This window comes from Falco biarmicus, chromosome 5 (assembly GCF_023638135.1).
Source record: "Falco biarmicus isolate bFalBia1 chromosome 5, bFalBia1.pri, whole genome shotgun sequence".
Lineage (NCBI taxonomy): Eukaryota > Metazoa > Chordata > Aves > Falconiformes > Falconidae > Falco > Falco biarmicus.
The window spans coordinates 67,818,557-67,839,686 of NC_079292.1; the positions used below are offsets into that span (position 1 = coordinate 67,818,557).

The 21,130-nt window shown below is 47.3% G+C and overlaps 1 protein-coding gene across 6 annotated transcripts in view; it reads right to left on the bottom strand.

Moving 5' to 3' along the window:
- Positions 1-284: 284 nt before the first annotated feature.
- SLC6A12 (solute carrier family 6 member 12) overlaps positions 285-21,130 on the bottom strand; it is a 39,967-nt gene continuing 19,121 nt past the window's right edge. For 5 of the 6 annotated variants that reach the window (XM_056339284.1, XM_056339283.1, XM_056339281.1 and 2 more), the window contains 9 exons: positions 19,069-19,203; positions 16,860-16,963; positions 15,215-15,339; positions 14,809-14,921; positions 13,340-13,477; positions 11,871-11,973; positions 5,445-5,545; positions 4,190-4,360; positions 285-2,989 (listed from right to left, as the gene is read on the bottom strand). In XM_056339284.1, the coding sequence (XP_056195259.1) occupies positions 2,846-2,989; positions 4,190-4,360; positions 5,445-5,545; positions 11,871-11,973; positions 13,340-13,477; positions 14,809-14,921; positions 15,215-15,339; positions 16,860-16,963; positions 19,069-19,203 (1,134 nt within the window). In that variant the 3' untranslated portion in view covers positions 285-2,845. The remainder of the gene's footprint in view (positions 2,990-4,189; positions 4,361-5,444; positions 5,546-11,870; positions 11,974-13,339; positions 13,478-14,808; positions 14,922-15,214; positions 15,340-16,859; positions 16,964-19,068; positions 19,204-21,130) is intronic. The other variant, XM_056339285.1, reaches the window with a different exon arrangement.

The window sequence follows — 21,130 nt, forward strand, 5'->3', positions numbered from 1 at the left end:
TCCCTGACTATGCCTGCACACCGAGGGTCTCATAGCAAAAGCCAGCCATTGGTGGCATTTTCTGCTATTCCCCCAGTTGGGTGCACTTGGGTCACTGAGCTTTCCCTTAAACTTCCTGAGACTCTGTCAATCCCATCCAATGCATCTAGATTAATTTCCCGATCCGGGGAATTTTGTAACTGCTTTCAATGGAGACAGCAATACCTCCTCTGACTTTATTAAAATACGCTGCTTCCTGGCAAAGGTGAGATGCTACTATCAGATCATACACAAGCAACAGAGGAACCAGTTCATGCAGTATTTATTTTTGATAACACAGCTCCATGTCTGTGCTCCAAACTGAAGAGTGATTTATTTCTCTCTGGGATTTTTGCAGTGTTATCCAACTACCTCAGAAAAAGGAGTGAACACATCTCCAGAACTTCTCTGGTAGTAGGAGACTACCTCACATCTTTGAAGGCATGGTAGCAGGAGCAAAGAGGTCAAATGTCCTACCAAGGGTCCTACAAAAAACCTGTGCTAATGCCTAAGACTGAATGTGAATGGCAAGTCCTGGTCCTTTAACATTCCTTTCTGTTTCTTGAAGAAGAAAAGGCAGGTTTCCTTCTCAAAACTCACACCACCATTTTGACCACAGGTAAGTGCAGCCCATGCCTGAAATCAAACCTCTCGTGCACAGCCCTGCCGCAGCTTCAAGCACGGGGAGGCAGCCACAGAGCACCCAGCAGACAGCCAGCACTCCCGGGGCTGGTGATTCCTCCGGCTAATCTGGATCTGCCACCCTGGCACTGCTGCTCCTTGGTGGCAACCACTGGCTTTTGCTCCAGCTGCATGCAGAGACCTGCTGCAGGTAGCTGCTGCCACCACCAAATCGTGAGTGACACAGCTGGGAGGGAGAGGAGAAAACACCAGAATACTTACCATGAGACCTGACTGCAAGCCTCTGGATGTTAAGCTCTTCCCACAATTATTGTAGTAGCGTGACATTCAGTTCTTTAAAAAATAAAAATAAAATAAATGGGACCTTACGTGGTGCTGCAGTCCTTTGCAGGAAACAAGAATGAGCTTTGTCAGCTCTCTCTGCCTTTTACAGTAAACCATCTGCAGTCAAACGGTAGTGTCCCGGAGATGTACAAATTTTGATATTTGAATTTCAGTGTTCATTTCACCAACAGTCTTTAGTTTTTAAAGGAAAGGAAATTAAGTGGGGGAAAGATTTTCCTATGCTAATTCACCAGTTAAACTCACAGGAAGCTGCAAAAGATAAGGTTCCCATAGTAATTGGAACAGGTACTGCATTGCACAGATGAGGCCTAATTTTCCCACTTACTTTCAGCGCTGGTGGTTTATCTCCACATAGCACAGGGAAAAGCAATTACTTGGAATGAGGAACAAAGGAAAGGAGCCTGTGGCATCTCTGATTCTTTTTAATGGCTATTTGGCATGGTTTGATGCACCACTATTGAAACACAGCCATGCACCAACGTGTACCCTTGACCATGGCAAAGCTCCTGTGGGGGATCCGGCCACTGGCTTTTCCTGTTTTTAACTGTGAAGTTCTGATGGGTATTCAAGCAGGTTTTGGCAGGGAATTTTACAGCTACAGCCTCCACAGGACAGAGCTGTCTGGCACAGCACCAAACACCGCATCCAAGCGCAATCCTTCTCAGCCATCGCCTCACGTTCATGACTACCCTGGCAACAAGAGACCTTTAATTTGCATTATCTGCTTCCGATTAACCCATCTTACCTATTAATTACTGCTTTATCTTGCCTGAGCTTATGAGAATCGCACCCAATTATGTCTTCCTTATCCCCTGAGCAGTCATCTGCAGCAAAGCAGAGGGAGCACAATCCTTTGCCCACCCTCACCCCAAAGCTACTTTGCAGCACAGAATCATGCCCAACAACTCCTTCATTAATTCATCTACAAAATGCCCCAGCAGTGCAGTTACATCTGTGGGTGTGCATTCCCCAGGGTCTCATTTTCCCCTGCTGTGCTGCAGCTCAATTTTTACCAACTGCTCTGGGACTTTTCCTGCACTCCATGAATTTTCTGAAAGAATTGTCAAATATTCAGCTGTTTCACTCTTGGATGCATTTTCACTGGGCTGTGCAGTTTTGACCAAGAGTGAGTCCCCTAGAAAATTATTCTTCACCCCCTTTCCAGCCTGAAACTGCCTTGAGATCCATCAATAACTATGATTGCATCAAGAATCCTGTCACTCACTTCCCTTTCAGTGACAACTGAGGCTATAACTACTAATGCTGCAGCCTCCTTTTATCATTGCCTATGATACGTTCCTGGCTCCCTCTCCCTTGTACGTAGGTGACCTAGCAATGCACTTTCTTTTGTCATCCTCTAGCTTCTTATGTACTTCCGAACCAACTTACTTATTCCCCATGCTAACACCTCATCATTTTGTGCCTTTGCATCCCTAACTTTGCTCCTGCACACCTTTATTTCTCTGCTCTCTCTCACCACTGTGGTTTCCTTTCCTCCTCCCAACAAGATGGCTGGGTTTTTTTCTTTTCTTTTCTTTTTTTTTTTTTTTTTTTTTTAGTATGTTGTCTTTCTCTTCCCCCCAGTGTCAGTGCTGAAGGACACTTTTGACAAAAGTGTGTTGCTCTCTTCCCAGCTGCTGACAGGGAGAGTTGTCCCCAGGATGTCAAAAGAAATGTTGTCCCCAGTGGGTGCAACCAGCTGGCTGAAAGGAGGCAATGTCCCGGATGCTTCTGTCTCAGATGTGAAGGAGAGAAGGGAAGAGCCCAGGAAAGAAAAGAAACCACTTCAGGAAGGAGAGAGCGCATCAGTCCGGGGTGTGGAGGAGACATTCCCAGTGCCTCAGAAGTGGGTTTCTCTCTCTGTGATACTGAGCACCTCCTGGACTGGAGGGGACCATCCCTTGTGCTTCAGTTCGGACAGCCCCACCATGTGCTTCTTCAGCTGCGGCAGGTCCTCCGCTGGGGAAATCAGCTGTGTTAGCCGCTGCAGAGAGGAAGTGTCTGTTAATTAAGCTGGTAAACAAACTGACACCCAATAGTGATCCACAACCATTGCTGGGGGCAAAGGCATCTGGAGAGCTAACTGTCCCAGCTCCTGCTCCCCTCCCACCGAACGGCTGTGAAAGGGAGAGGAAGGAGAGCAGGCTCACTTTAACTGCTCTCAGTGGCAATTATTCCACTCAAACCTGGGCCATGGACTGACAACCCGACAAACAGGGCTCCTCACAGACATGTTTCTGGGAGGAGAATGAATATTCCCTGGCTGTGTTGACAGTGCAGGGTCCTCTTCTCCACGACCCCGCAATGTGACTGTCACACCTACACCACAGCCACAGGGATGCTCCCATCCCCTGTTCACCTGCTCCCTGACCCTACCAGCCACAGATGAGCCTACAGCCAGTGAAGATGGGGAAGGACCAGAAAACAAATTGCGCAGAAATGTATATGTACTGTACATCACTCAGGCCTTTCTTCATGGATCAGGTGGGGTGTCATCTCCATAACACCGTCTTCCTAGACACCATTCTTCCTAGGACAAGGACAAGGTGTCTGCACTGAAAGAGGACAGACCTGGGCATGGCACAGGGTAGGCCTTTACAACTCTGTGAGCATGTCCTCTTTAATAACCATGGATAATTTCTTCAGAGAAAATAACATAGTCCTGACACAGGACTTAAAGGGGAGCAGGAGCAAGGGACAAGAAGTAAGGCAAAACAGATCCTGGTTTTGTACCTGGTTTGCACTGGCACCAGTCAGTAACAAAAGAGCAGGCAAAGGTGGTGGCATGCCACCTTTACTGACATGACTGGTGGGCCCACCTGAACCATAAACCAAATCAATCAGCCTGTGGCCTTGGGTAGCCCACACCGAGGGGGTCCTCTGCCATCCAGTGGAGCCAGCGTCACAGACAATCTGCATATGTCCATGTATTGCACAGGGCATGGTGGTTACAATGTCTCATGAAGACTCTGGACATTCAATGATCCCCTGGGAGCTGTGCTGAGACTCTCCAGACCCTCCAAATGGCCAATAAGAGCTGCAGGACATTCTGGGCAGGAGCCACCCTCACCCTCCCTTGCCTTCTCCGAGGAGAAATGTGCCATGTGCACCTTCCCTGTGGCCCTTCCCACAAGCTGCCTGGGGGAAGAAACAGCAATTCACCCGGTGGCCACCATTCCAGTACCTGCTTCAGGGGTCCTTTGGTTTTCAGGAGGATGAAGATGGCGTAGAGAGGAATGCAGACCATGGAGGAAAGTGCCATCAGCCAGCCTACCACGTAGCCCCAGGGTGGGTACACATAGGAATTGTTGTATTTCAAAGGTGTGTACTTTATCAGGGAAAACAGGAAGACAGCCTGAGGAGCAGAAAACACAATATAGCTAGAGCAAAGGGAGCAGCCAAGCCAGGCAGCCTGGCCACCCTGTAAGCACCAGCTGGGTAGCAATGAGCATACTGTCTTGCATGAGATAGCATGGACCTTGTTAGCTGCAGTGAGGCAGAGCCTGGTGCCTGCTGGCTGTGGAAGAAGTTATCTTAGAGCCAGGGCCACACTTCTCCACAGTGTAAAGCCTTCAGGCTTCCTAAAAGTTCAACCTAAGTAAAGTTGGCAGCAGCTTTGAGGGTTCAGCAATGTTGAGACAGCAATTTCTTCATATCAAAGTCAGGAATTGTTCTCCCTGGCAGAAGCCCTTCAGAACTACTACACAGGCACAGAATTACCCCTCTTGGGACTCTCTAGCCACAGAGCTCTCAGATGATTTGGGTTGGATCAGGCTTGCTTTGAAAATTTCCCTAATAGTCAACTCCTGCTGGAGCCCGAGGACAAAGGACAGGAAATTTTTTGTAAGCTGTAGCTATAGATCCCATCTGTTTTCCCACTGAGGTCAAACAAAACAACCCTCAACATCAGATGCAGGAGCAGAATGTGCCTCGGAATTCATGTAAAAGTCAGTGGAGCAAGACTGGACATAAACTCAAAACAAGCAAGAACTTGCCTGACTTAGGGTGCATTTTCTTTAAACACAGTTGTCACAGAATTTTTAAAAAAGATTTAATAACATAGAAGGCAAATGGCTATGGAAAGGTATTTCTGAACCATGGGAGGTCACAGGAACACAGGCTGAAGCAAATATTTCAGAACAGGATAATTCTCACTGGTCTTCTATTCAAAAGTAATTTGACCAAACCTCTCCAGAATTAAGGATACATTTCCCTTTGCCTTCAATTATAAACAAGTGGCTTTTCAGGCTCAATTAATTTTTCAGACAATAGATAAAGCGTTATAAAGGAAATAAATAGCCACCTCAACTATGGACAAGATTTTGCTATTCCATAGCAGTTTGAAAAATTTACAGCAGCACCTTGAAGACAAATCAATGTTTTCTACTGAGAACCCAGGGACCCAGAATAATATGCTGCATTGTCATAATTGCACTTACCAAGCAGAGACCCGGAGTGAACACCAGCCAGCATATCTTGATCAAGGGCCACGGACGGAAACCAATCATGTCCTCAATGTTGTCGTAGAAGCGGTTGGCACCTTGGCCACCAGCCAGCACAGAGACAAAGTCCCAGGTCAGTTCGTTGTTGTTTCCTTCAACCACTATTCACACCAAATCCCCCAACTTTCTTCATTCTCAGTGTTTACTCCTTGCAAAAACACGGCTATCCTAATAATATAGCGGCAGGTAACAGGCTTTTCTGGCATTGAAAAGGCCCATCTGTGGCTAAATACAGATGGAGCTTTTTAACTTCAGCCACAAGCTATCAGAAAGCTTGACCTAGAAGAAATGCCCTGTCCCTCAGACAGCAGCAGCTGTAAGTGAGTGGGTGCAGCCAGCCCATGTGCCACTAAGAGCTGGTAAGGACCAGCACAAGACACAGAGGGGCAGCTGTTTTATAGGTCAACAAGGGAAAGCTCTTGCAGGTTGAGCACATGGGATTGTGTGAGCCTCAAGTGCTAAAAGGAACAAAGAGCGTGGGGGACACCAAGCAAAACCTTCTCTTAGTAACCAGATCGGCACCCTAGGGAAGTCGTGTCGAGAATCCCCACTGAGCTGGGTATTTCCCCTGTCACCAGGAGCCTGCTTTCCACAAAATGTTTTATTTTTGGCATAAAGCTGGAAGACCTGGAAATCCATACTCCTCTGGAAACCAAATTTTCCCTCTGTAAGTGCTGCTGTACTGTCATGGGAGCTGTCCTGTAGGTGCCCAGAGTCCTCCTTCTCCCATTAACTTCACCTACTAAGTGATGTTGTTCACAGTATGTGGAACCCACCTGAATCTCATGGTGCCCCAGAGTGGGATACACCTCTGAATAGCCTCTGAAAGTCCTGCCACTGGCCAGACCCTAACCGTTGACTCTTCCCAACCCAAAGCACAAAGAGGAAATACATGCAATGGTATAGAGAGGAGACGATGTAACATAGACGGACTTCAGCAGACCTTGTATTAAGCTCTAGGATGTCTTCAAAGATCAAACACCTCATGTTGGCCAGAAAGAGATGTAAAATGAATCAAAAAGTCATTCATAAGATGACTTAACTTATGAGTTAACATAATCTTCCTAACTAGAGCTAACCAGAGGCACCATATCAGGCTGCCTCAAGTAAAATAGGGCAAAAATATTAGACAAAAAAAATATGGACCTAGCCTGTCCAGGAAAAGGGTTCCCTGATCAGCACCTCTGGGATGAAATAATACTGTATTTGCATTATTGAAGTTCTATCATGGTGCTTAGCTGATAAAGAAGGACTCTGCTGTTAGGGGTGTTCATCTAGCTGTGAACTCATGGTCATGCCACAGGTCCCACCTGCAAGCAGGATGAGACCTTGCTTCTTTGCATCTTAACATCAGAAGGCTGGGCTGGGCAAAATACATCTTAGAGGACTGGCAACACTTGCAGGTGTTTGAGGTTTGGTGGGTTTTATTTTGGTTTGTGTTTTTTACGTCTTAGAATTAAATTTCCATATTATGCTTCCTTTAAATATACAAATTCTACAAAGGCACATTATGTGTGCTTTTCTTTTTTGTGATTCTTTCCATTACTTTCTATATCCCATGACTAATGTTTGCAGGAAAGCTCTTTTAAACGCAGCTTTTTGAAGTATTTAGGCTGGCGGGGGGCAGGTTCTTTGAACATCTCATGGTTCCCATCTTGAGTTGGCAAATTAAAACAAGTAGCCTCAAGCAAAGACAACAAGCTGTGGCATATCAAGGGACAGACAGCCTTGTGTGGGAGCTCAGCCTACACCAGAGAACAGAACCCTAAAGCTTCCAAGCTTTAAATATCATGGGGCTTCAGATAGCATTTCTGAAAATATACTGGGGATGAAAGGGAGATGGTATAAAAAAAAATTGTTTTGCCAAAAAGCCAAAATCATCCACCGGATGAAAAAAAGGGAAAAGATATAAATGACACAATTTGCAGTTTAGAATACAAGCATAGCACAGTCTCTTATACCATACAGTGTTTCCACAGAAACACACTGTGATGATACATGATAGATAAATTAATTTGTAATACAACTTTGTTGAAGTCAGAGTTTCACTGCAAATTTGGATCTAGGATCAAGTGGAAGAGACATAGCAATTAAAGAAATACAAAGATACTAGACAAAAAGAATGACAGAAGAAACACCTATCCTCCAGCAAGAAAACATCCCAAAACTTATGTTGTTAATTACGGTGTGCCTCCACCTGCCCTTATCACTATTTTCTGTAGTACAACGATCAGGTACCGCATTTCCATGTCCACTGTGGCAGTCAGCAGGTGATGTGATGAAACACAATGGGGACTGACATGAATGTCCTCAGAGAGTATATGAACAGGAGGTTTTACATGTTCTGTGTTTTGCAGGCAGATGGAAAAGTAATCAAGCTTAAGAAGTCAGCAGTTCAATCACTCAGCATTGGCTTTTTGAGCAAATTAGAAGCTGGAGGATATGTGCAGTCTCCTTTCCTTCCCAGCACATTAGAAAGATCAGCTAAAACTCCTGCAGAGAAAATCATAAAGATTTCCCCAAAGACATTTTTTGTTGAAATGAACAAAAATGTTTGCTGTTATCCCCAATATCCCAAAATAAGGAAGAATGTATGCAGGCGCAGGGCAGTTATCCATGCGTGCTGGTTCCACTTCTCTTGCGCTGACCAATCCCATATACCTTCCAAGATGTTACACGCTTTTCTGGCAAATCATTTACTTTTCCTACATAATTTTATGGGAACAAACTTCACATGAACCCAACCAGATATTTGCCTACATCCTTACATCTTGTCCTTATGGAGCCTTTTTCATTTTATGGAGCTTATAACAACTGCAAGTAATACTCAAACTGAAACAGGCAAAGATTCTGTTTTATTTTTACAATATCCAGAAAGAGTGAGTTTCACAGATCTGCTAGTTTGGAATCTATGAAAAAGCCCTCCCTTTTAAATCTTTTCTCCCAAGCTGCATTTTTTTGCATTCATCTATACCAAATTTCATCCACGGGATTTCAATAGATGATGACCCTGGCCATAACACTAAGCTTATATCTACTTCCTCTCTGTTTCAAACCTGCAGCATCAACGCCTGTGCCAAACCCGTGCAAAAAAACAGCCGCAGAGGTGTTGTGGCACTGCAACAACTGCGCACACCTTGGGTATCAAGTGCACAGAGCAGGGCCCCTTATGGTCCATAAATAAGCATGTAAGATTGCCTGTAGCCAGTGCATCTGAAAGGATAAAGCACACACAGCCAGAGTGAGCCTGACAGGCAGGATCCAGGCAGAAGGAGGCTGGTAGCCATGCTGCATGTGAGCAAGAGAGTGAGAGAAAGATTTATCCCAGCACAACATGGGTTCACCCCAGGGCCACCCACAGGTACCCGCTGGCATCATTTTGCTTTAGCTTTGTAAACAGTCCTAATGGTTTCAGCCTTACTCTCCCGCAGTGATGGAGGCACTCACTTTCTCCTGGAACAGCTAATCCTAATGTGCCTGCTGTGTCTGACTGGAAAATATCCTCCCTGCAGCCCACTTTGGTGGCATCACATTGTGAATCCCAGTGCTCAAAACCTATGCCTGCTTATATGAGGGCTGCCTGTCCCAAAGTGGAAAGGAGAGGAGAAGGCCGGGAGGGAAAAACCCAAACCCTCTAACACTCCCCTCTAAGGAAAGTGATCAGGAGGGCCGATGCTGCACAATCCTTTCACAGGCAGAGTGCAATACGTGAGGAAATCCTCAGATCTTTGCGAGAGCAGCCGCCTGGCAGCAGAGGGAAGCTGCCAGGTGGTGGGTGGTTGGCGTATGTGCTGCGAGAGGGGAAACTCGTAACGCGTATTTGTGTTAGCAAAAATGCTGTAATTCTTCACAATGTAAGCAAGAGGCTCAGCTCTGCCAATTCTGAGGCTGGGGAAAAAGAACAGCAATTGGCACCAGACTTTTTTTTCCACTAAAATGCCTCACCTTGACACTCTGACTACATTTTGGACCAGAATCAGGCCAATAGATGCAAAGCAGAACACCAAGAGGGTAAAATCCTGCTGTGTGGAGTGGGAAAAATGAACTAGTGGTGGTAAGGGAAAGGCCATTTCTCAGTCCTGAGCTGCTCCGTCCCCCTTTCCAGGCTGCTGGGGCAGCATCACCTCATGCTGCTCATGGTCTGCCATTGCTCCTCCCCATGGGTTGTCAGAAAAGGCATGTGGCCTGTGTGACCATAGAAATGGCAGGGGAGGTCTATACATTAAAACATAACTCAGTTTAATGTAACCAAGCATGGTGATGATGAAGCCCTGTCACAGATAAATGAGAATCTCCATCTCCCTGTAAACCCCACAGGGACTGGGTAGAAGGCAACTCTAAATTAAAATGTGGCCAGGGTCTGTTATTCCAAGCTCTGAGGTGAGCTTCCCTTGCAGCGCACCCCTCTAAAATAAATCTCCCTTTCAGATCTGCTTTTCTTGCATTCCCTGGAGGTAAAGCCCAAGCAGTTGGACCTGCTACCATTTCAGTAAGAGAGGTGTCCATCCAGACTAGCAATTGGCTCCTGCTTACATGAAGCATTTGGAGAAACTGATAACCCCTTCCTCAGCAACTGCACTGTAGCCCATGCAACCACGATAAACCTGTAGGCACCAAAGAGAGCACAAAGGGACTGACTGTTCACAGGCTCTTCTTAAGTAAGACAAAGGTGGCACCAAATGAAATTAACATGCGGCATTCAAAACAAGGAAAAGAAAGTGACTCCTTCACACAACACCTGACCAAGCTATGGATCTCTTTGCTGCAGCATTTTGTGGATGATAAATGCTTACCTGAGTCAACTGAAAAATTAACAGAAGAGAAATAAATAGATTTTACTTCAGGCTCTGGAAATCCCTGGGCAACAAGCTGAGTATCGCACCTGGCTCTGGGATTCCCAGCACAAGAAAGATATGGACCTGTTAGAGCAGATCCAGAGAAGGGCCATGAAAATGATCTGAGGGCTGGAGCATCTCTCCTGTGAAGAAAGGCTGAGAGAGTTGGGTTTGTTCAGCCTGAAGAAGAGAAGGCTCTAGGGAAACATTGCTGTGGCCTTTCAATATATAAAGGGGGGCTTGTAAGAAAGACAGAGAGGCTTTTTACTAGGGATTGTAGTGACAGGACAAGGAGTAACAGTTTTAAACTGAAAGAGGGTAGATTTAGATTGTGTATAAGGAAGACATTTTTTACTATGAGGCTGCTGGGACACCGGAACAGGTTGCCCAGAGAAGCTGTGGATGCACCATCATTGCAAGTGTTCAGGTCTGGTTGGACAGGGTTTTGAGAAACCTTATCTAGTGAAAGATGTCCCTGCCCACGGCAGGCAGGGTGGACTAGATGACCTTTAAAGGTCGCTTCTCACCCAAACCATTCTATGGTTCTATAATAAGTTGTTAGAAGCTGGAAGAATATTTACAAAAAGTATTATTGCTAACTTTTCTGCTATTATACTCCTTCCTGAGCATCCACTCCTGGCCATTGAAAGAGGCACAGTGTGATGCCTGACGTCTTTTCCTTAGGTTAGGATGTCCATGCTGCTTGGCATAGCTAGGAGCCAGCAGATTTGTGGTTGTGAAGTGTTGAGGGTCTGGTCTAAGCTGGTATCTAAGATAGCATTGCACTACCCTTGCAGGTACTGAGCCCCTGTAGCTCCATGAAGCTAGGGAGAGAGAGCAGCTGCTCTGCATCACACACATCTAGACCCTTTGCCCCAAAACCACCAGCCCCAGGGTACGAGCTTCAGGGAGATGAACTGCAGCCTGCATGCTCAGGAAGGGATCTTCCATAGGATATTGCAGGATACTCTTCTTACTGCCCAGACTAACAAGCAGTTGGTTTCCTTCTGACAGTTTGTGGAGCTCAGTTTAATGCTGGTCTCAAGTAGTTTAGTTACAGACTTCGCTGAGAGCCATAGCATTCCCTCCCATTTCTTTTAAGAGTGCTGTCACAGCCCGTGCAAACAGGAAGCATGTATCATCACAAAAGTAACGCACAGCAAGTCTGCATCCCAGCATTTTGTGTTAAATTAACTGACATGGCTAAATTAAAGGCATAATGTAAGCAGACGGTAACAGAGACCAAAGAATAGCTGTCAGTCCTCTATAGCTGATTTTCTAATTCAAAGGGCAGATGGGAAGAGCAGCCAGGTAGTTCAACATGTGGAACATTCAGAGAAGGAAAAAACTTTCATACTCTACATGTGGAGCAATTAAGAAATGTTGTGAGTAAACAGTGGAAACCAGACAAGAAGGTAATTATAGCATTTCTTTGCCCCTTAAAGATCTTTTCTATTCACTGCCATTTCTCAGCCCCCCCCATCCTTGCCTTGAGAAAAAGCAACATAGTTTTTTGTCCTTCACTTACCATATACCCATCCTACACAGATGACTTCAAAAATGGCCAGGAAGAGCAGGCACGTGCCGCTGGCAGCATAGTAGTCAAAGAGCTGGAAGATGTACATCCCACCCTGTTGAAGAGGTAAAGAAAAGAGAGTTATGGCGAAACTGTTCCATGTCAGGGAAAAATGACTAAGGCAAGTAGAATAGCAGTAGAAACACTGCATCTAGAGAAGTGGGAGAAAGAGAAGAGCCTTCTCTTGGGCTGCCCCCACTCTGTCACAAAAAGGCAGTCAGGCCTGGCTGGTTTCCATAGGAGCAGGATCCAGTTCGTTTGCTTGTTTTCAATCAATCAGCAAGTTTCAAGCATCATTTCAAAACATCACATAGCAGTGGAGAACTTCACACCCAAGAAATTTGAATCCTGAGGATCAGGACATTTAGGTACCTCATGTAAGCTGCATCCATCTTTACATATTGCTCAAGGTCCAAGCCCTGCAACAGCAGAGGCATGTGGTTTCCCTGCTGCCTCTGCCTTCAAGCTGAGCCCTGCATAGTTGCCATCAGCTGCCTCTACAGGTCAGTAGATGACTCCCTTCTCTTACTTTCATGTATTTTCTCAGAGACGGCTTCTCCAACAGGAGTCAAACAGATGCTTTCAAGTAGTGCTGAAGGGCTCTAGACATTGCCAGAGTAGAACACCCTTCATCCTACCACACATGAGGTGACATCCTGCGATGGTGGAACTAGATGCCTCCATGCAAGGGGGCATGCAAAAAACATGGGAACCCTTAACGCAGTTTCACTCAAAGCTCTCTCAATGGCAGTGGGAGGTGCCTTCAGCAAATATTTAGCCAGGATCCTGTTGGAGGATCATTCGGCAGTGCCTAAGAAGTTTAGCAGGAATTACCTGTCACTTACAGAACATAGAGGCAGAGGGGTGCTGAGACTCCCACCCAAGTGTGTGGCACGCACACACAGCACAGCACACCACTGTGAGGAAGAGGTGCTTGGCTACTAGCTGCAGAGCAGGACAAACACTGTGCACTTAGCATCGTACCAGCACAGCTCTGCTTCTGGTCCCAGGGATCACAGGCTTTCCACTGGTTCAGGCAGGGTTATAGTCCAGCCATTGCCCCCAGCCTTCCCTGCTGCTGAAGAGCTTCTTGTGGAAAGCAGCTAGCAAACAACCACTGCCCTTAGAAGAGCTTCTGCTTGTGCAGCTGAGCTTGTTTTAGTCACCAGGCCTGGTATTTGCATAAAGCTGTATGTCAGGCAGCCTCTTTGGGCTGAGGGACCATCTCTCTGGAAGGCTCAGTTAAGCAGTGAGTACACTAGCATTACACAGGGTAAAAGCAGCACCAGCTGTGAAAGACACCAGATAATGCATCAGAAATTAAGGACAATTAACAGCATCAAAGATTACCTTGCTGTCTCTACCCAAGTCTAGCAGGGTTTCTAGTGTTCAGCCTAATACCCCAGCTACTCTTTTCTTACCTCAGTGACCAGCAATAAGCCCAGCAGGTAGCATGTGACTGCAATGGCCAGGATCAACAGCTCCCGACGCCCCTTCTTCCGAAACACTCCCGGGAACATGTCAATAAGAGCTGTCACCATGCTTTCCACACAGACAAACTAAAGAATAAGACAGGTCAGAAAAATCAGTGTCTCCTCTTCCCCAAGCACGAACTCCTTCTCACTGCCCTTTCATGCTCCAGCTGCCCAAACCCTTATTTTTTTGTTTTCTTTTTTTGTCTGTCTTGCTTCCACCAAGGGCCAGCTGCAGCTGCTAGGGACCCAAACACAGCCTGATACATCAGTGAGGTCTCCTATGGAGTAGACCAAAGGGTCAAAAGTACAGTCCCATGCTGGACGGGTGAACTGTGTAGAAGGAACTGCCTCAAACCAACAGATCATGCTGCAGCACAGCAGGAGTGACCAAGGAATGGGGAGGCAAGGAGCAGACTGTGTCCCTCGAGCAGGATGAGGAAGCACTTGAGGTGGCACAAAGAACCCTTGTGCCAGAGGGGAGCTCCCCCTGCCATTGTGAAGCTAAGGGCAGCCAGGTGACTGTGGGGCACAGCTCAGCCCTAACATGAAGCACACCCTTTGTACAGCAGCACTGGCTGCAAAATACACCACGACTGCCTGGGACAACCCAGTAAAGCAGGTGGTCATGGGTCCCACAGGTGAATTGCTGCCTTTTGAGCCTGCTCATCACCACATGTATGGCTCTCAGTCCCACAGAGCATGTCACTCATGGGGTACATAAGAGAACATCAGCCACTGCTAGAAAAGCTCAGCCAGCACAGAGTCATAAGCAAGGTGAGGCAGGAGGGGACCTCAAGCCAGAGAAACAAGGGAAAGAGACCTCTTTCACCAGGTGCAGGGGCTGAGGTGCTGCAAAGTGGAGCCTGAGCAGAGCATCCTGCCTGGCAGACATGCCAGAGCATCCTCTGCTCTCCTCCTTCCAGTACCAGGGTTGCATGCTACGCTACGCAGGGTGCTCTGCTGGATTTTGCTCCTGGCATAACAGGAGTATGGGAGGGTAAGAGATGGGCACAGCAGTGAGGAGAGCACACAGGGCTTGCTCTGGTGAGATGCACCTGAGAGAAAACAGCCTCATTCCCCTTCCCATGCCAGGCCTCACTCCATGCCAGGCCTCACTCCACGGTGTGCACGGTTTCGGTGCTGGCACAGAGGTTGGCGGGGGTGTTGCTGGGATACCCTCATGTACACACCGGGAGAAGGATGCCAAAGAGAGACACCAGTGCACATAACCACAGGCCTCCCGTTGGCCCTGATTCTGAGCTCCCACTGTGTGAAAGTGCTGTGGACAATGTGCAGAATGTGTTTAAGGAACCAGCAAAGCATATAACCATGGTTTTTTTCCTCATGGCCTTGAGGAATGCTCAGGACAGGGACAGGCACCTGGGCATTAGACAAGGAGGGGTCATTTGCTGTACCTGGCTGTCCAGTCCCAAGAAGATCAGCATGAGGAAGAAGAGGCAGGACCAGAGCTGTGACACAGGCATCATTGTTACTGCTGTTGGATATGCTATGAAAGCCAGGCCAGGACCTGCCAACAGATCACAGGATGACTAGGTATGGCCTCTCTACCACCACTGCCTGCCACCACCACCCTGCAGCACAGGCTGAGGTCACATACTGCTTTAAAGATCATATCACCACAGCTCCTTGCCCACACAGGGCTGAAAGCTATGTCAGGGAGCACTGGTCCTGCAGACCTCACTGCAGACACCCATAGCAACAGAGGATGTAGATAATAACCTGGACTTCACTGCAGAAAAGTCCCCTCCCCTTCAGGCTTTCTGTTTTGCCTTGGCTCTGAAATCTCCCAGCAAAACCTACCTGATTCAGCTACTTCTGCAATGGGTACACCCTGCTCTCGAGCCATGAAACCCAGCACAGAGAAAATGGCAAAGCCAGCAATGAAGCTGGTGGCACTGTTCAGGAAGCAGAGCATGATGCAGTCCCTGCAGGGGGGAGACCAGAGAGAAATCAGTGTTTCCCACTGCAGAGTGGGTTCACTTGGGATCATGTCTGTACTCAGCTTCCCCGGTCGGACAGTATGGACCAAGGAATATCGATGCTGCTCTTGAGTTCCCTCAGAAGTAAAAAGCTCAGAAGAGATCCAAAAATAAGCCTACTACCTTGTACCCCACTGTTCAGGAGTTATAGGACTACACGTGGCACAAAGAGAGACATAGGACATCACCAGTGGGTCGTGAATAGGATGCCAAAATGATATATGCAGGGACATGGCAACAAAAAAGTTGACAGGAGTCAAAAGAATAAGAAAAACAACAGAAGAAATGAGGAAAACTGCAAATTAGAGAAAGAAAGAGGTCACAAAAGTAAACAGAGTCAAGAAAGAGGAGAATCTGAAAGCATGAACACATTTAGGTTCAGCACAAAGACTAATGGGTGAACAAAAATCCTCACCTGACAAGGGTTGTGTCTACACTGCGTTAAGTATACTCAGCTGGAGGCTGGAACACACTATACCACTTGTCCTGAAACATTTGTGCACTTGCTCACTCTGAAAACCCGGCACCAGCCTGAGCCAGCTAGGCTGGATACCCCACACCCCGGGATCCTGTCTGGGCAGCTGCCAGAGCTGAACCACGGCATCAGCTGCTATGGAGCAGCGTAGACACCCAGCACATTTGGGCCACCCAGAGCTAAGCTGCCAGTCCAAGGCACCTAAAGCTTTAGAGGAAGGCGTCAGTGCACCAGTCCATTGGTGACAGATACATTTCAGGAGAGCCAAGGGGAAGTATTAATTGCCTGACCAACAACCGTGGCAGCACCTATAGGAGAACACAGGAAGAGGAGCGATGATTGATGTCTCCCAAGTACCATTACATTTTCCCATTCATGCTGGAGCAATACATGATGGAATAACAAAGCTTCTGCTCCTCGGGGCTCTGTGGAAGGTGTCAGAAATGGTCCTAATGGCTTCACTGAGCTCCATGTCAGGCCATGGATAAAATAGATCTGTAAACCAAGGGCAAGGAGGAGTCCAGACAGACTTGATTAATCTTCTTGATAGGATCGAAATGCCACTGGCAGTACATTACCTTGATGGAGACAGGGGCCGCAGCCATCACCTTTGTACCACCTCTCCTGCCTAGCAAGTGACAGCAGAGCTGGCCATGCCACCCCTGCTCACTCACCCTGTCAAAATAGCCCATGGTGTCTCCACAGTGGCTGGAACAACATTCCATTTTCATTCCTCCCCCTCCTCCAATGTCTCCTATTTCCAGGCTAATTCACATGGCAGTGCACTACTAAAGCCATTTTCTGGAGCTCCTATGTTCTCTCAGCCACTCCCCATCCCTACGCTGGCTGAGTCCTCCAAGCAGCTCCTTAGACAAAGCAGCATGACCCAAGGCTGCCACCTGGGACAGACAGACACTGCCTCAGATGCAGTTCTGTGATGTTTGTCTCTAAGCAAATTTCCAGGATGCAAGGAGTCCAGGCTCCTCTTTACCTGTAACAGTTGTTGGTATATTTGTTGTAGCTGCCCAGAGCTGTCAGGCACCCCTGACCGATGGCATAAGAGAAGAGGATCTGAGTGCCTGCATCCATCCAGACCTAGAACAGAGAAAGTCAGTGGTCTCCAGACCTGGCAATAAAATAAACAAATGCCCTGTCTAGCAGCAATCCCTCCACCCATGCAGAACAAACCCCATGAGACTGAGAGGGACTCAGTGAATGCGGAAACTGGGATACCTCTCTGGGAAAACTGAGCTATAGGACTGGAAGTCCTCTAGGAGAATTCTGGTGGGACTGTTATTTTCACATCGCACTCAAGGTAACACAGCTTCTCCACCCTGTGCCTTTGCATTCTGGGTGAAGACAGAATCCCTGATAGAATGGCTCTGGCTGCAGTTGACACTGCAGGTGTCTGTGGTCCCTACATGGCTCAGGATCCGCAAAGCTACTGGTGAGTCATCCCAAATGAAGGCCAGTGAGTCCTTTGCTTGATCAATGTACTCCCTTCCCAGCTCCCCAGCCTACTTTCCCACATCCCTGAGGCCGTGGTGCAGCATGAATGGCAGAAAATTCCTGGGCTGAGAGATTTCAGGGGTGTCATGCACTCAGGTGCCCCTTTGATCTGGTATTGCATGGGAAAAGCTGAGTGGGCTTGTTCCCCGCTGCTCCAGCCCTCTCCTCCATGGAGGAGTCCCTTTGCTCTGTGTGTTGTGGGCTGAACTGCAGCTCCATTCTCACGCCCTGCCAGGGGTAGCCCTGAGCTGCGAGTTAGCAGGCAGGCAGGAAAACAGCCCACCTTTCTGTTTGTCTGTGTGCTCCTTCTCATACTCTTTTTCATCTAAGCCGTACTCAGTTACAAACATCCAGGCACCTGGAATTTGGCAGCCTTCAAAAAATCCCAGCCCAGGCATTGCTGCTTAAATTCACACGGACGTCTCACAGATGGGCATGTACGTGGGACCCCTTCAGGCACAGGCACACATCCTGCTTTACAGCAAAGCCCCACGTTCTGCCTAAACTCAGCAGCAAGATCTCTCAGTCCTGCTATGCTGGATTGCAGCAGCCTGGAAAGACCATGTCAGCTTTAGTTAGGCTGTGAAAGTCAGGGAGGTTTTCAGTGAATAAGCTCCGACCATAAATAAAACACTCAGCCCCAGTCATCCCCCTGTTATTTATTTTGATATTAAAATGCCATTTACATTCAGCTGGCTCTTTGCATTTAGCACACCACAGATTTTGTACTGACAACACATAATTGCATCTGAAAGCCATTTGGGGGAAAGCAGCGTGCTAATGTGTTTAGCAGCTGGTTTGGGAGCATTTGGGGCTATCTGGGAAGATGCGGGAGGTAAACTGAGACTGTGGGCTAAGCATATTGCTTGGCTGCCTCCACACAAAGATTCAGTGGTGGAATGATCAGCAGCAGTGTCATTTAAATGCTCTTCCCGGGGTGGGGGTGGGGGTCTGCACTAACACCTCTCTGGGATGGCAGAGGCAGCCTGCATAGTGTTGCTGAGCCGATGTGGGAAAGGGAAGCAACCTGCTGCTACAGAAAAGTGCCGGAGCAGACACCCTGGGGGGATCCTCTAAAAAAGGGTCCTCCTGCCTGCCCTGTGCAGCCCTCAAGGGTGCTGCCCACCTCCTGCCAACCTGGGCTACTTTGCAGGTGCTGGGCTTGGCTGCACCCTGTGCCCTCATCTGGACTTAGCCTCCCTGGGTACACAGCATCCTCCCTGCCAGAGTGCAGTTTCCATGGGTTTCAATGAGCGGTGGCAGGGGCTGATCCTCTGGGCAGCTCCTGACCCAGGCAGATGGGACCAGCCCCCAGGGTGGGTGAAGGGAACCTGCTGCCCAGCTGGGGCACAGCCCATATTACCTGTGCACATGTGGTCTCTGCAAGCACAGGAACCCTGCACTCCCCAGGAGGGCCCTGTTGGAGTCAAACAAAGTGCTAACCAAGCCAGAAAAAATTGTAAGTGGTAGATTATTTCACCATTCCCACTTCTTCCTTAATTATTCACATTTAAGACCCAGCAAAACCATCTGCTACCTGCTGAATATTTCATATACTTTTCTGGTTTTGCTAGCCCATGAGTGGAAATGACCTAATATGCCCATATGCTATAGGCACACGAGCAAAAAAGTTGTGCTGGGCAGGGGGACTGGAAACCTTCCGTGTCAACACTTGCTTGACACCCACCCACCTGCGGGTCTGCCAGCCTGGAAATGTCCAGCTTCAGGTAGAAGATGATCCCCTCTGCAGCACCCGGCAGCGTGACCCCTCGCACCAGCAGGATAATAAGCATCACATACGGGAAGGTGGCAGTGAAGTAAACAACCTGCAGGTGCAGGGAAACAAGAGGAGAGAGGGTCAGTGGGGAGGGGGTGCAGGCATCATCTCATCTCATCCACAGGCCCCCACCCCAGCAAATGTCCCTGGACTCTGCTGTTGGCTATAGCTACTACTGCTATGTAGAAGATGGGTGAGAAAGAAATCAATCAAGGTTACATCTCACTGGTGATTTAGTTAATCTGCCCTTTGTTCTTCACCCAAGACTCTGCCACTGGTTGCTTTGCTTTATTTTCTTTCCAGTCAGTGTAATTTCCCTGCTTTCCAGCTGTTCTCTTCATCTTTCTAGAGCTGAAGAAGAAACCCAGATCTCTTCCTGTCACTGAGTTTTAATGAGAAGTTATTAAAATGGTCCTATTCCCAGCAAGAGTTCTCCAAATTAAATAGCAACTTTTGGTGCCCAGTTTGAGATACCTCTAAAGGGGCCCCATTTCCAGGTATGCTCATGCGGCACTCTCATCCCTTCAATACCTCTGAGCTCACAGGTGAAAAATGGGGGTACCTCAAAGCCTTTAAAGAAAATGTAGACCATTATTTTTGTAAAATCTTCTTTTCATTTCTTTTTATGTAAATAAATACGACAGTAGAATTAATCATCTCTAATCCACTGCCTAATGTAACTTTTTTTTTAATTTGCAAAATATCCATAAGCAAGTTGCAACTTCCTAACATTTATTCATTATTAAAATTCATCCAAGGAATGTGAAGGCTCGTTTACTCTATGGATTCATAGTGAGGGGCCTAAAATTACATTTTTTCCTGGTTACTGATAATTGGTCGAATAAGTCACAGTACGTGGTACTTTTGCTATTCCCCAATTGAATGAGAGTGTGAATGCTTTTGGCACAAGTACTAAAATCTATCTTCAGAAATCACTTCTGGGGAACATTTATACACATCAGCTGAATGCACCAAGGAAAGGAAACATAGAAAGAGCACAAGGGTGGGCAAAATGAATAAAAGAAAAAGGCTTTTAAAGAAAATGAGTCTTCACAGAGTTATTTGAAATTATTTTCCTGAGGTCGCTATTGTTTCTTTAAGTTTGAACTCCTTAAATCACAGAAGCATAAACACAAGGGTCTGGCAGGTCTATCCAGTTAGAGCAGCCCCTCAATCAAGCACAACGTCCTGTTTGCTCTGCAGCTGTTGAAGAAAATTATGCACCTACTCAGAATTCCTGGGACCTCCCTACTGTTTATCCTAATCTGTAGTCAGTGAGGAAAAAGAAGGAAGGAGCTGATGTTTTTGACAGTGCCCCTATAGAACTCAAAGTGACAACCTGCAGAGAAGGCAGCTGGCCTGTCTGACCTGTGGTATGTCTCAGGACAGAAAAATCCACCCTGCATTGCTGCACCATGTCAATAACACCTAGCTGCTAAAAAGTAAGCCCTGTATCCTAAAACTTGTGATGGAAAAATCTTCTGTGGTCCCAGGAAAACCATTCCAGCTACTACGTACACTCACTGTTTCCTGTGGCTTTCTGGTCTGATTTTGCCAAACTCTATCAGCCCAAACAGCCTTATCGAACTTCTTTAGCTTTCTCATTGTGCAGGCAAGCTCTCCATGCTGGGGCAGCACCAGGCAAAGGAAATACTTGGTGGAGAGGGCTGAGAGCTGAAGGGAACCTGTGATGACTTAATTACACTTCCATGCAGATCAAACAGCCTCTCAGACCCAATCTCCCAAGATGATACCTCTTGTGAAGATGGTGCTGTGATATTCAAACCAGGGAGCATCAGAGATTTAAGTTTTAAAAGGCAGAGCATCCCCTCTCCCTGTACACGTGGAGTCTGGCTCTCCCTCCTTGAGAAATAGTAGGCAGCAGGTCAGCACCACCAAGAACCAGAGTCATCAGCAAAGACTGGGAGAAACTTAGTGCACAGACCAAGCTATTGTCTTACTCTGTTAAAACGGGT